Source organism: Dendrobates tinctorius, unplaced genomic scaffold (genome assembly GCF_039654945.1).
Source record: "Dendrobates tinctorius isolate UK_male_01 unplaced genomic scaffold, ASM3965494v1 ptg000360l, whole genome shotgun sequence".
Classification (NCBI taxonomy): Eukaryota; Metazoa; Chordata; class Amphibia; order Anura; family Dendrobatidae; genus Dendrobates; species Dendrobates tinctorius.
Window position 1 is genome coordinate 3983389 of NW_027362026.1, and position 13823 is coordinate 3997211.

The 13823-nt window shown below is 43.7% G+C and overlaps 1 protein-coding gene across 1 annotated transcript in view; it reads right to left on the reverse strand.

Moving 5' to 3' along the window:
- Positions 1 to 13823, reverse strand: part of LOC141075531 (amine oxidase [copper-containing] 3-like) — a 111945-nt gene that overhangs the window by 31058 nt on the left and 67064 nt on the right. Inside the window, exon 3 of the mRNA XM_073562623.1 lies at positions 6495 to 6624. Coding sequence (XP_073418724.1) covers positions 6495 to 6624 — 130 coding nt within the window. The remainder of the gene's footprint in view (positions 1 to 6494; positions 6625 to 13823) is intronic.

The window sequence follows — 13823 nt, forward strand, 5'->3', positions numbered from 1 at the left end:
AATACTGCGGTAATCCGCATAGCTTAATAAGTTGCATGCTTTAGACATGAGAAAAAGAGCGCACTAAGACGGTTGCAAATACTACCGTGTGCTTAACATAATGCTGAACCCTATCACGGAAATGGAAAAAGAGCACATAAAGACGGCTGTAAGTGCTGCCATGTGCTATACATAAAACTGAACCCTGTCACGGCTCACCAACAGATATATAACACTTTCAGATCTCATAAATACATGTTACCTGTTCCTAACTCTTGCTGCGTATAAATGCCAAATGGCCCGCTTAAACTCCAGGACCCCGACGCGTGTTTCTCTGTCAATGCTTCCTCCAGGGGAAGGATCTGGAGGTAGTTTAATTTCTACAAGGATCAGTATGTTGTACTCTTATTTTATAGCATACTTTTATGGATCAACAACAAGATTCATGTATATGTATTTTTGAACCTCATGTACTGGTGTTTAAGGCCTTTTTCTTTTGCATTTACTGCCCCCATACGTATTGTATTGTGCTATAAGGCATTTTAACTTGTTCATAATAAAACTTTATTGATTTTATGGTATATAGCTTCCAATCCTTTTTTGTACGATTTGTTGATAATCGGAAGGGCCTCTTATCTAGGCAATATATAATGTTGTGATTAACAGGATAAGTAGTTGATGAGTGGGGGTATTGGAATATGTTTGGTGCAACATCTCCATTCCTGTCTATGAGTGTTTAGCTGATAGATTTGTATGCTGTTAGAGCAAAAAAAAACCTCACAGAGGCTCACACAGGGAGAGCATGTGACTGTATTTCCTGTTTTCCTGTGTCTGTGTATGAGAGAAGCAGCCTGCTATAGATGCTGCACAGATAGAGACAGAGACAGACAAGTGATTTATTCCTGAACTATTCAGCTTATCATATATTGTTCCTGTTTGTTCCTGAATAAAGAAGCTGTTGTCACACGCTTGGAGAGTATCCTGAATAATCCGCTGCCAACAAAATTAAGATTGTTTGCAATAATAAATTATCAATAACACTGATTGCAAATGCTTCCATTAAAATTAATATATATATATATATATATATTATACAGTTGTGGCCAAAAGTATTGACACCCCTGCAATTCTGTCAGATAATACTCAGTTTCTTCCTGAAAATGATTGCAAGCACAAATTCTTTGGTATTATTATCGTCATTTAATTTGTCTTAAATGAAAAAACACAAAAAGAATTGTCCTAAAGCCAAATTGGATATAATTCCACACCAAACATAAAAAAGTGGGTGGACAAAAGTATTGGCACTGTTCAAAAAATCATTTGATGATTCTCTAATTTGTGTAATTAACAGCACCTGTAACTTACCTGTGGCACCTAACAGGTGTTGGCAATAACTAAATCACACTTGCAGCCAGTTGACATGGATTAAAGTTGACTCAACCTCTGTCCTGTGTCCTTGTGTGTACCACATTGAGCATGGAGAAAGGAAAGAAGACCAAATAACTGTCTGAGGACTTGAGAAACCAAATTGTGAGGAAGCATGAGCAATCTCAAGGCTACAAGTCCATCTCCAAAGACCTGAATGTTCCTGTGTCTACCGTGCGCAGTGTCGTCAAAAAGTTTAAAGCCCATGGCACTGTGGCTATCCTCCCTAGATGTGGACGGAAAAGAAAAATTGACAAGAGATTTCAACGCAAGATTGTGCGGATGTTGGATAAAGAACCTCGACTAACATCCAAACAAGTTCAAGCTGCCCTGCAGTCCGAGGGTACAACAGTGTCAACCAGTACTATTCGTCGGCATCTAAATGAAAAGGGACTGTATGGTAGGAGACCCAGGAACACCCCACTTCTTACCCCGTGACATAAAAAAGCCAGGCTGGAGTTTGCCAAAACTTACCTGAAAAAGCCTAAAACGTTTTGGAAGAATGTTCTCTGGTCAAATGAGACAAAAGTAGAGCTTTTTGGGCAAAGGCATCAACATAGAGTTTACAGGAGAAAAAAGAGGCATTCAAAGAAAAGAACACGGTCCCTACAGTCAAACATGGTGGAGGTTCCCTGATGTTTTGGGGTTGCTTTGCTGCCTCTGGCACTAGACTGCTTGACCGTGTGCATGGCATTATGAAGTCTGAAGACTACCAATAATTTTGCAGCATAATGTAGGGCCCAGTGTTAGAAACCTGGGTCTCCTTCAGAGGTAATGGGTCTTCCAGCAGGACAATGACCCAAAACAAGCTTCAAAAAGCACTAGAAAATGGTTTGAGAGAAACCACTGGAGACTTCTAAGGTGGCCAGCAATGAGTCCAGACCTGAATCCAATAGAACACCTGTGGAGAGATCTAAAAATGGCATTTTGGAGAAGGCACCCTTTAAATATCAGGGACCTGGAGCAGTTTGCCAAAGAAGAATGGTCTAAAATTCCAGCAGAGCATTGTAAGAAACTCATTGATGGTTACCGGAAGCGGTTGGTCGCAGTTATTTTGGCTAAAGGTTGTGCAACCAAGTATTAGGCTGAGGGTGCCAATACTTTTGTCTGGCCCATTTTTGGAGTTTTGTGTGAAATGATCAATGTTTTGCTTTTTGCTTCATTCTCTTTTGTGTTTTTTCATTTAAGACAAATTAAATGAAGATAATAATACCAAAGAATTTGTGTTTGCAATCATTTTCAGGAAGAAACTGAGTATTATCTGACAGAATTGCAGGGGTGTCAATACTTTTGGCCACAACTGTATATATATGAAAAAATATCAATATATAAATCAAAACTATTACATATTAAAGTGTAACTGTCGCTGTAATTTTTCTCCATAAATCAATAATACACATAAAATTTAGAAACTTTGCCATATATCTAATCAGAGAAATTTGCTTCTTTTTCTGCAATGACAAATTGAACATTTTGAAAATTCTCAATTTCGGGGTAAAATTCCTATCCAGTGAAAACAGACTGTCCAATTACTGAGATAGGAAATGGAAGGTGTTTTTATAATATCCTGTCTAGAAAGGAAGGAGCTCTGCTTCTTGCTCCTCTCTCCGCCTTTCTTCCCTCTACATAGAATCTTATCAGTAACAGCCGCCATCTCCTATCTCAGTAATTTAAAAACCTGTCCTCACTGAATACAGATTTTACCCGTAATCGAGAAAATTGAAAGTGAAAGCTCAGTCCTGCCGGAGAAAGAAGCAGATTTCTCTGATAAACTAATTACAAATTGCATATTTTCATTTGTGCTATTAATTTATCAAATATAAATTAAAACAACAATTACTCTATAAACTTAAGGGTAAGAGTCCAACAGTCTTGATGGGTGTCGTTGTATCCTTTCAACCATAGGACTCTATTATAAAGAAATATTTTGATTGTGAAATGACCAACTGCAGCATTTTCGCTATACTGCCGACTGAGTGGCAGCAGTGTTTACCCCAGATGTTAATACATTTATATCTAGATGACAGCTTGTTGATAATATGAATACAGTACCAATAGTACTGATAGCATTATAAATCAGTGACTATAAGGTAACTGTGGTCGATTGACTCACTCAGCTGCTCACAGGGCTGGACACAGGAACGTTTCTTATTTGAATCTTATACTAGTTTATTAAAAAAGGAGACAAAAACAAGGCTCTTCTGGAAATACAGTGGTGTACAAGTAGGATAACCAAATGCGTCAACTGTAATGTAGAGATACTTGGCACTCGTGTAGGTGTATTCAAAGAATTTTATTAAGCGCATAAAATCCAGAAAAATAAATGTTTCGGTCAACACAAGCCCTTCGTCAGTCAGTCAGTTGTCTGGATAGAGATGAAAAAATGAGGATGAATGAACTCATGGAGATCAACATCCAACACTGCGGAGACACCATCACATGTTTCTCAACGCAGTGATTCTAGAGCAATGCCCCCATCCCTTATGGGAAATATGCAAAAGCATGTAAATCAACAGCCGCGGAGACACCATCACATGTTTCTCAACGCAAGTTGTCTGGATAGAGACCGCACAGGCATTTGATCAAGTAGACCACGTTGGAAAAATCACAGGAAAAAAAAACCCTTAATTGGATAACGTTTACTAGAGTGTGGATGATGGATGGTGTCCCCTTTGAAAATATTATTGCACAGAAAACAATAGAGACATGGAAGGTACCATTCTTGGGTGTAGCTAGGAGCCTTTGTTGTGGTGGACTCTAGTGATTGGGCCAATATCAGCCTTGACTAATTTGTCCTTCAGATTAGGAGAACGTCTGAAACAGGGCAAGAAAAGAACCTGGAACTCTTCAATTTTATGTTAGGCAGTCTTGATTATGTGCCAGTGTTTCCAGATAGATCGATGAATTTGGTAAGTGCAGGGGTAAAAAGTGGGCATGACGGGAACACGTTTTGAATTTTGTGTGGTGCAGCACGGTGGCTCAGTGGTTAGTGGGTTCGAATCCCACCAAGGACAACATCTGCAAGGAGTTTGTATGTTCTCCCCGTGTTTGCGTGGGTTTTCTCCGGGTACTCCGGTTTCCTCCCACACTCCAAAGACATACTGATAGGGAATTTAGATTGTGAGCCCCATCGGGGACAGTGATGAAAATGTGTGCAAACTGTAAAGCGCTGCGGAATATGTTAGCGTTATATAAAAATAAAGATTATTATTATTATTATTATTAACTGATGTAACTAATTGTGATTGATGCAGGACTCCAGAGGCATAACCTCTGGCTCTGAATTTTTAACTCATCTCATTGAGGCGCACTTGGCAGGTGGATTTATAGGACACTATTCTCCTCACTCACTGGTATTGTGACAAAGATCTCTTCATGGGTGAGGGATGTAAGCTATCAAACCTCAGGATATTGTTGTGATCTGTGATTTTACCATATAAATCAGTAGAGACTATGCCCGAAGATTCTTCATGACCAGTGTATCCAAAAAATTCAATTTGTGCTGGTTTATTTGTATGGTAAACCCTAGTCCAGGCCACGCTGAATTCAGCATTCCAAATAACTGTAGAAGGCAGTAAGATGCCCCCCTATACACAGAACACATCATCAATGTAGCGCTTCCAGAACTGGGAATATTGCTGAAAAAGATTGTTGGAGTACACTATCTTCTCCTCGAATGCTGCCATAAAGCGATTTGCTTATGGGGGGCACATTTGAGCTTATTGCAGTCTCTTGAAGCTTTAAATAAAAACAATATTCAAATAAAAAATAATTTTCGGTGAGCACAAGGGTGAGTAGTTTCATGCAGAGAGAGAGAGCACGCGTGTGTCATGGGATGATGGTAAAAGTAATTCCCTCATTGCTTTGATGCCCTTATGATGTGGAATTGACCAACACAAATTTGAATCATCAAATGACATCAGAATGGATTTGAGGCTAATGGGACCTAACTCAGGTGCACACTATGCTCTATTCAGATGACTGACGAAGATCTTGTGTTGACCGAAACGTTTCTTATTTTTCTGGATTTACTACACTTGATAAAATTCTTTTGAATACACTTACACGAGTGCCAAATGTCTCTGTGTTACTATTTAAAAAGGTATGAAACATACCAGTGCAAAGTTCAGCAAAATAAACACTGCCTTTCTGGAATAAAGGGACAATATGTTGCTGCGGGGATCCGCCCGCTCAGGGAAAACAAAAGGGTTCAGCTCTCTTTACCCTAAACCTAGCTCTGAAGCTCTCATCTCCAGACACTCCGAACACTGAATGATATAGAAAGGATGACTATTTACCTTCTAGACCCCATGCTGGGGTGGAAATATGGTGAACAGCCTCCCTCCCATTCTTCAGCTGTTCACAAAAAAAACCCAGAACACGAAAAAAAAGTGCGATTAACCCCTCTCATCACTTAATGTGCTGGAACATTGCCCTCAGGTTCATATCACTGAAGCTAACATCCTCAATGATACATATCTCCCATCTGGTACTTTACCAGTGACAATGTCACATAACACACAGGACAGTGAAATTTAACCCACTATATATAAACTCAACTCACTGTTAATATTTTTAGGTAATAAAATAAAAAAGGCTGGATCATTAGTAAGATCCTTTTGGCATATTTATTGTATTTTAATACGTTTAGCACGTTGAATATCTCTTCTCAGGCAGTCATCTAAAAATTTCAGTGTGATAAGGAGATATTTATGAATATAGTGCACAGAGATGGAGGCCCTGTCCAAATTTTGCTCTAAGGCTCAAAGGACTCTAGTTATGCCACAGTTAACTGGCATCACCCACTCAGCTCAGAACCATGCTGACAGTAATATGGTAACTGACTGCAGGACAACTGATTAGTTGCAGTGGTGACATGCTGGCTGTGTTGAAAAACAGACCTAGAGGACTGTGGAGCATCAGCACTGGACTGGTGGTGAAGAGAACAGTTGAGTAGTGATGATTTTTAGTTTGATAACATTTTGGAAGTTAAATGATTCATTTTACGTAAAGTGTCTAAATGTTGATGTTCAGCATTAGATGGATTCATATAGTAAAATACTTATGTTCTTTCACCCACATTTTCTTACCTGATGTTTTATATTCTCATTATTTATAAATTTAGAGAACGTCACACTGGGACTCCAAGGATTATTTTGATTGTAGATGGAACTACTTTCAGCCTCTGCCTCCTTATGTTTGGTCACTGCTAACTTGTACCTTAAAATAAATGAGATTATACATAAGTCATCACATGATGAACAGATTTGGAGGTGGGCTATAATAGCGCATTAGTATTGCAAGTATTAGAGATTTAATAATAATAATGAATGAAAATAGAAATAAGACCTATTTTTAGTATGTTTAGCTATAACATAAATCGATTTACTCTGTTTAAGTCATTCTTATTCTTTTTTTAACATAACTTAGTTATATTAGTAGTTAACCAATATGTCACATATCCATAATACATAAAAATGGAGATATAAGTGGGTTATTCTGCTCTGCTGTTGAGAAAAAATGAAGGGTTCCAATCTAATTTCAGGTGGTTTAACTCATCAACACTTTTTAAAGTGTATAACTTCTTCATCAGGACAGTGAATGTGCAGAATAACCCATTTGTTTTTCTAGTTCTATGCATTTATCCTCATGGGTCTGCAGCAGCCTTGAGCCTCATAAATGGTTGTGTGCACAATTGTGCATATCCTTTTACACTGCTACCCAGATAAGACCCTATTTGCCCTTTTTTTCCTCTCCAGTTTCTCTCTCATAAATACATAATAGTATGGATGTATGGTCAGAAAATGAAATTGTTTAAAGTGAGTGTTTATAATTAACATATTTTCAAAAGAAACTTATGAAGTTATCTTTATTAAATGGAATCTGTCAGCAGCATTTCACCCCTCCAAACTGTTTATATGCACATGAAGCTCTTTTAGAAACAAGTCCAGCAATACCTTTACATGGCCAGTCTGCTCCTCTGTTACTAAGAGATATCAGAGCTTGAATTGATAAGCAAATAAAGCTGAAGAGCTATGGTAGATCTGAAGCCTCAGTCATTCCAGCTCCATTCCACACAGAGCACTGTCTCCTGCTTGATTGACAGACTCTATACTGTGTGGTTTGAAAACACTCTTGCACCTCTACAGTCCGTTCTTAACACTGCTGCATGACTAATCCCCACTCTCCTCACCACTCCTCTGCTTCTCCCTTCTATAAATCCCTTCTTTGGCTCCCAGTTCCACAATGTATTCAATTCAAACTGCTAACACTGACCTACAAGCAGTCCCTTATCCGTCTCCCCCATATATCTCTAAACTAATCTCCTGATATCTTCCCACGTGTAATCTCTGGTCCTCCCAAGGCCTTTCGTCTCTCCTCTAGGTTTCTCACTCTACAAGACCTTCCCAAGTATCCCCCATCCTCTGGAATTCTGTGCCCCAAAATGTCCGATTATCCCCTACAATCAAAACTTTCAAGAGAAACTTGAAAACCCATCTCTTCAGAACAGCTTACAGCCTGCAATAACCCTGCTGCCACCTCACTACTATCAGAGATCCCGCCTCACTAACACCCGAGCTGTCGAAACCTCTGAACCTACTATCTCTTTCCCCATTATCCTGTAGAATGTGAGCCCGGAAGGGCAGGGTTCTTTCTGTTCTGTACCTCTCTGTAACTAGTTTGTTCATTGTAATTTCTATTTGTGGTTTGTATGTAACCCGTCCCTCATGTACAGCACGATGGAATCAATGGTGCTATAAAATAAATAATAGTAATAATAATGTGCATATAAATAGCCTGGAGGATGAATCCTGCTGACCGATTCCCTATAAAAACAGAAATCTTGATGTTTTCAGAGTGACCACTGAGCCTCACAATAGTCTGAAAATTCATGTTCTGTAGATATCACATTTCAAAGGCCATATGGCAGTTAAAATGGTTAATAAGCAAGTATCCCCTAACCAGAAGCACAACAACATCTGAGATCCATATTGATCGCCAGATTGGAGGCCTCATATTTCAACTGCAATACAGCAATGATTAAACATGCACGTTACCACTCCCTGCAAAGTCTTGAACTCTATGCAAAACTTAACTTACACAGAAGTAGACTAGCAATTTCTCTTATGGCTTCCACCATTCCGAGTAAGTGGATACCGGGTCAGATGGAGGCCAGGAGACAGGTAGCAGGGAACTGACAGAATCCGTGGCGGCCTCGTCTATACTGGCCATGTCCAGTCAGGGGTTTCTGGCGGCGGTGGAAACCGACAACAGCCTGAAAGCTCTTAAGGATAAGGAGAAGGCGGCACAGCCTTCTTCCTCGATTCAGACCTCAAGTGGGTGGTCTGGGACCAAGGACAGCTGTACCATGTAACGGTCCAGCAAAGTTCACCGGAGGCGTGGCCTAGAGACTGACAGTTAGTGGTACCCCATCCATTCAGGGCGGAGTTGTTGCAGATTGCGCATGAGATTCCGATGGTCGGATATCTAGGGATAACTAAAACTAAGGCCATGCTAACCCAGTATTTCTCCTGGCCAAGAATGGGGGTCAATATGGCTGCCTAATGCCATTTGTGCAATAGAGGTCAGAGGATGGGGAAAATGAGGTAGTGCCCCAATGCCCCACTGATAACTCTGCCCATCATTGAAAACTCTTTCAGGAGGGTGGTAGTAGATTTGGTTGGTTCAATGGGCACTCCCAGTAGCTCCGGGAAATTCTTTGCATTGACGGTAATAGACTATGTCACCCGGTACCTGGAAGCGGTAGCCTTGTGGTCTATTCAGGCCATCATGGTGGCCAATGCCTAACTGGAGATTTTCTCCTGACTGGGTTTTTCCCAGGAAATGCTGCAGCTAATGGAGTCCCTCTGTAAGCAGATACAGGTGCAACATCAGGTGACCAATCCAAAGTAACCACAGACCAAAGCTCTGTGCGAACAGTTCACCCTGATGCAGATGCTTAAGATGTTGGTCAATTCTCACAGGTGCGACTGGGAGCGGTACCTTCCACACCTCCTATTTGCCTACCGGAAGATTCCACAGGCCTCGACTGGGTTCTCCCCTTTGGTGTTCCTGTACGGACAACGTGTGTGGGGCCCCTGGCTCTGGTAAAAGAGGTCTGGGAAGAAGACTTAGCTAACCCTGGAGTGTCGGTCTTTGAGTATGTTATGTGCTTCCATGACAAGATGCAGGCCTTGGCGCAGCTGGTGCACGATAATATGACGTGAGCTCACGAGGAGCAGAAGTGATGGTAAGACAGGAATGCTTGCAAGAGGTCCTACAAGATATCAAAATTCAGGGTAGGGGAAAAGGAAAGTCAGCTCACCACAGCATGCTGGTCTGTAATAGTGGAAGTCCTCTGCACGGAGCCGCCTCAGTCCAGGGCGTCAGAAATCAGCAGAAAAAAAGAAGAGATGTGCTCCAGCGATGAAACAATCCACTGATGTATTAAAAACAGTTTTTTAATTGCTTTTTAAAAACATGAAAAAACAATGTGGGTAACACATGAGGCAGAAATATGACCAACGCGTTTCAGCAATTAAGCCTTAATCATGGTATACACATACACAAAGTCATCTAAGTTATATACTCTTAGTGATCAAAAAACGGCCCAGGACGATCCTGCACGATCAGCGAAACCCGGCGGGGGGGACAGTCGCTGATGTGTGCCACACACAAGGAGATCGTCATGGCTACCACCCCGTGCCACCTTGTTGCATTTGGCGAAGTCGGCAGGATGGACCCCCGCAAACTAGCAACTGCAAGACTCCAAGAGAGGACTCTTGGGGCTTGTGAATCAGTGACCGCTCTGAAATAGACAAAGATGGCGGTTGCTGATAATTTAAAGATGGCGCCAACTGCTGCCGAGAAGATGGTGGCCGTTGGCGTGAAAATGAGAGATGTTGCCACCTTTCGTGGGCATCATGGAGAAGATTTGGCACTAAAAGACAGGAGGTTGCGCCTCCCTGTGAAAAAAGCCCACCCGAAATGGTTGCGGGGGAAGATGAAGTTCCCACCTGTGCAGCAAAACCCAAGGAAATGGGTGGAACAGCCAAGTGTGACCCCGCACACAAATGGGTGGAACCCTGCAGAGCAAGACAGTGTGTTCAGAGGGGAGATGCCATTATTCACCATGATGGAAAGGAGAAGCATGTTGTTCCATGGTGGCATCGGTCGCCAGGACTGGAGGCGATCCATGGCCCGGGAGGAGATGGGTCTGCGCTTCGAGGCCTGGTGGTCAGAGGAGCTGATCGAATGGCACCCCGTCCGGTGACCAGATAGAAGGCCGGTGGAGAACGAAGAGTTCAGAAGACTGGCGGTGTTCTGACAGGAACCAGAGGGAGTCCAGAAAATGTTGGAAGCTGCCCTGCGGGGAATTGACACAACTGCGACCACCAGTTTCCATGGCTGCACAAGAGGATTCCCGGTGGATTCAGCAGAAACCATGGTGGTGGTGAGTAAGGAGCTTTCGTCTGACCGGTCAGTCACCTTGGCCTCTGCTCCCTCACCTCCTGTGGTTCTGCCTTCCTCTCAGGTCGCATCGCGGCTCCTAACTCCACCGTTCCCGATGATGGTGGCACCTGCATCTTCCTGGTCTGCACCTGTCCCGTCTGGCACCAGCAGCACGTGCGGAGAGGGATCTCCAGTGCGCTCTTCCAGGAAGGCCCATTGGGTGTGAGAGGTCATCTGGGAGAAGAAGCAGCAAGAGCGCCGCATAGTCAAAGAAATACAGCACACCAATGGGGGAGCTGCAGCTGGCCGGATGACCAGTGGCAAGGTCCGACACCGGGGCACAGCAAGAGGATAAGGCTTCATCCAGGAGGCCGACACTTGAGCCAAGATATACGTGAATGCCGGGTCCTTTACTTTCCGTGGCCCTCTTCAGGTGGGGGACCATGTTGCCTTCGTTAAAGAACAGGGGCCCGAGGGTTATATGTGGTGGCCGTGCAGATAGCCTCTGATTGGGAGGCAAGCCCACCTGTTGTGAACTCATTTTCTGGTTTACCTCTGGCTTCTGGTGAGGGTGGTGGAACTGGATGTGTTGACAGAGGAGTCATGAGTTCTCCATCCGGGCTCCCTCTAGTGGTAACAATAGGTAATGAAGCTGATCTAAATGGCAGAGACCTGCCACCTGAGGAGGAGGACTGTGAGTGGACATCAGGAGTCTCTGACTGGATTTAAGGCAGTCGACTCCCTAATTTTGTGCTGGTGATTTTGTCCTGCCCTGAGGTTCTGGTTTCCAGCTCTGTTCCTGCCTTCTCAAGCTAAGTGTGCTCTGCTATTTTTTCACATGAGATTTGGTCTTGTTTACTCAGTTTTTGTGGTCAGACAGCCCCTGCTGGGGCTGTGCTGAATTTCCATTCTTATGTCTCTGTTTATGCCAGTTTGCTTTTTGTCCCTGATCAGATTGGTCTCTTTTTGCTCTGTCTTCAGAATATACCAGAGTGCTGATATAGGGAATTGAAGTCTAGTGAGTTCAGGGTTTTTGTTATCAGAAAGTGTTGGACATTTTTTGGCAGGGTCTTGTGCATGATTGCAGACAGCATCTTTCCTTTCCTGTCCTTTCTAGTTAGTGTGGGCCCCATCGTTTGCTCAGCCTATTTTTCTATCTGTGTTTGTGTTTTCATCTTGTCTCGCCGACAATACATGTTTGGGGGCTGTCTATTGCTTTGGGGTCTGCTCTGGGGCAGTTTAGATTTCCCCTTTTCTTGCTTTAGTGTTGTGAGTTCATTTTCCCCTTCACCATTGAGGTCTGATGAACTCTCTCTTCTGGTGAAGGAAGGTAGTGAGGCTGATTACCAAGCACCTGAGCTGTTAGGCCTCGGATTCCTGGCACTGCACAGCGGGAATCCAGAGCCAGACATCCTGCGGTCTCCCATTCTCCTCCGACCGCTCGAACTCCTGCTCAGCAATCACGGCGAGCCAGGCATTCTCCTCAGACTCGTTCTGTGAGCCTGGATGTTGCTGCCACCTCCAGTGCAGCAATGGTAGTGCAATCTGCTTTGCAGGGAACCGCTCCAGAGGCTAAGTCCTCGTGCCGTGCTACTTGGCATGCCCGCAACGTGCCCTCTCAGTGGAGAGCAGGGGTCACATGTGCAGGTCCTGTGTCGGATCTGATTGGTCCTTCCCAAAGTATTGGAAGGTCCCGGAAGCGCATGGCTATAAAAGCCCTGCATGGCGGCTCGGCCATGCGCTAGTGTAGCATATTATTCTGTGTGTGTATGGTGATGGATGCATGGACTGGTGTCTGACTCATTATGAAACCCCTACCCTCTGATATTACGAGTGGTGACCGAGTGTGTATAGTCAGCCCCAGGGTTGTGGCAAGCTACACGCCACTTGCTCCACGCCTACACTAGCGTCCGTCGGCGCCCGGTCTTCGGCGCCGACACTTGCTGCTTTCTCTGCCGCTGCGCTGTAGTAACAGCAGCTTTTGGTGTTCGCGGCTGTGACGCCACATGCAGGCCTCTGTGACGCTAACAGGGCCCGCGCCTTTGCTTTAGTGTTCGCCAAGCGACTCTGTGTTTGTACGGAGCCGCCCTTAGCGTTCGGGTGACGTTAACCCGAGCGCAGTACCGCACCTACTAGGTGCATCTGCCATTGTTCAGCAGTGGTCTTGTCACCTACCGCACGGTGGACCCCGGGCGGCGAACGCACCTACTATTATTTATATTTGGTGCATTCTGCCGACCCTAACATGAGCAGGATGATGATGACTGGGTGACTGGAATTGCTGACTGGATATAAGGCAGCCGACACCCTTCTGCCTTGCTGGTGATTTCTCAGAGGGATTCTAGGAGACCAGTCTGATTCCTGCTCCTCAAAAGCTAAGTTTTCTGCTCTGCTTTTTGCATTTGTGTTTTGGTTTTGTTTTGCCTTGTTTTTCTGGATTTCTGCCATTCCCTGCTGGGGTGAGCTGTATTCTTTTTTGCTCTGTCTTCAGAAAATACCTGAGTACTGATATAGTCTTTTTGAAGCCTAGCGTCTTCAGGGCTTTTTTCCCTATCAGTCTGTTGGCTCTTGTTTTGATAGGGTTTTGGCGGATTGCAGACAGCAGCTTTTCTATCCTGTCCTATTTAGTTAGCTTGGGCCCCATCATTTGCTCAGCCTATCTTTCTATCTGTGAGTGTTTTTTCATCTTGCTTCACCGTCATTATATGTTGGGGGCTGCCTGTTGCTTTGGGGTCTGCTCTGAGGCAGTTTAGATTTCCCTTTCTGTCTTTAGGCTATTTAGTTCTCCGGCTGTGATCGAGGGGTCTAGGGCACCATAGGAACCCCCCACGGCTACTGCTAGTTGTTGTTGATAGGTTCAGGGGTCTGCAAACCGATAGCTGCCAACTTCTCTGGTTTTCTGGACTTAGCTAGTATTTCTGTTTTTGCCTCCTACGGTGACTCATTCATAACAGAATCACCAGCCA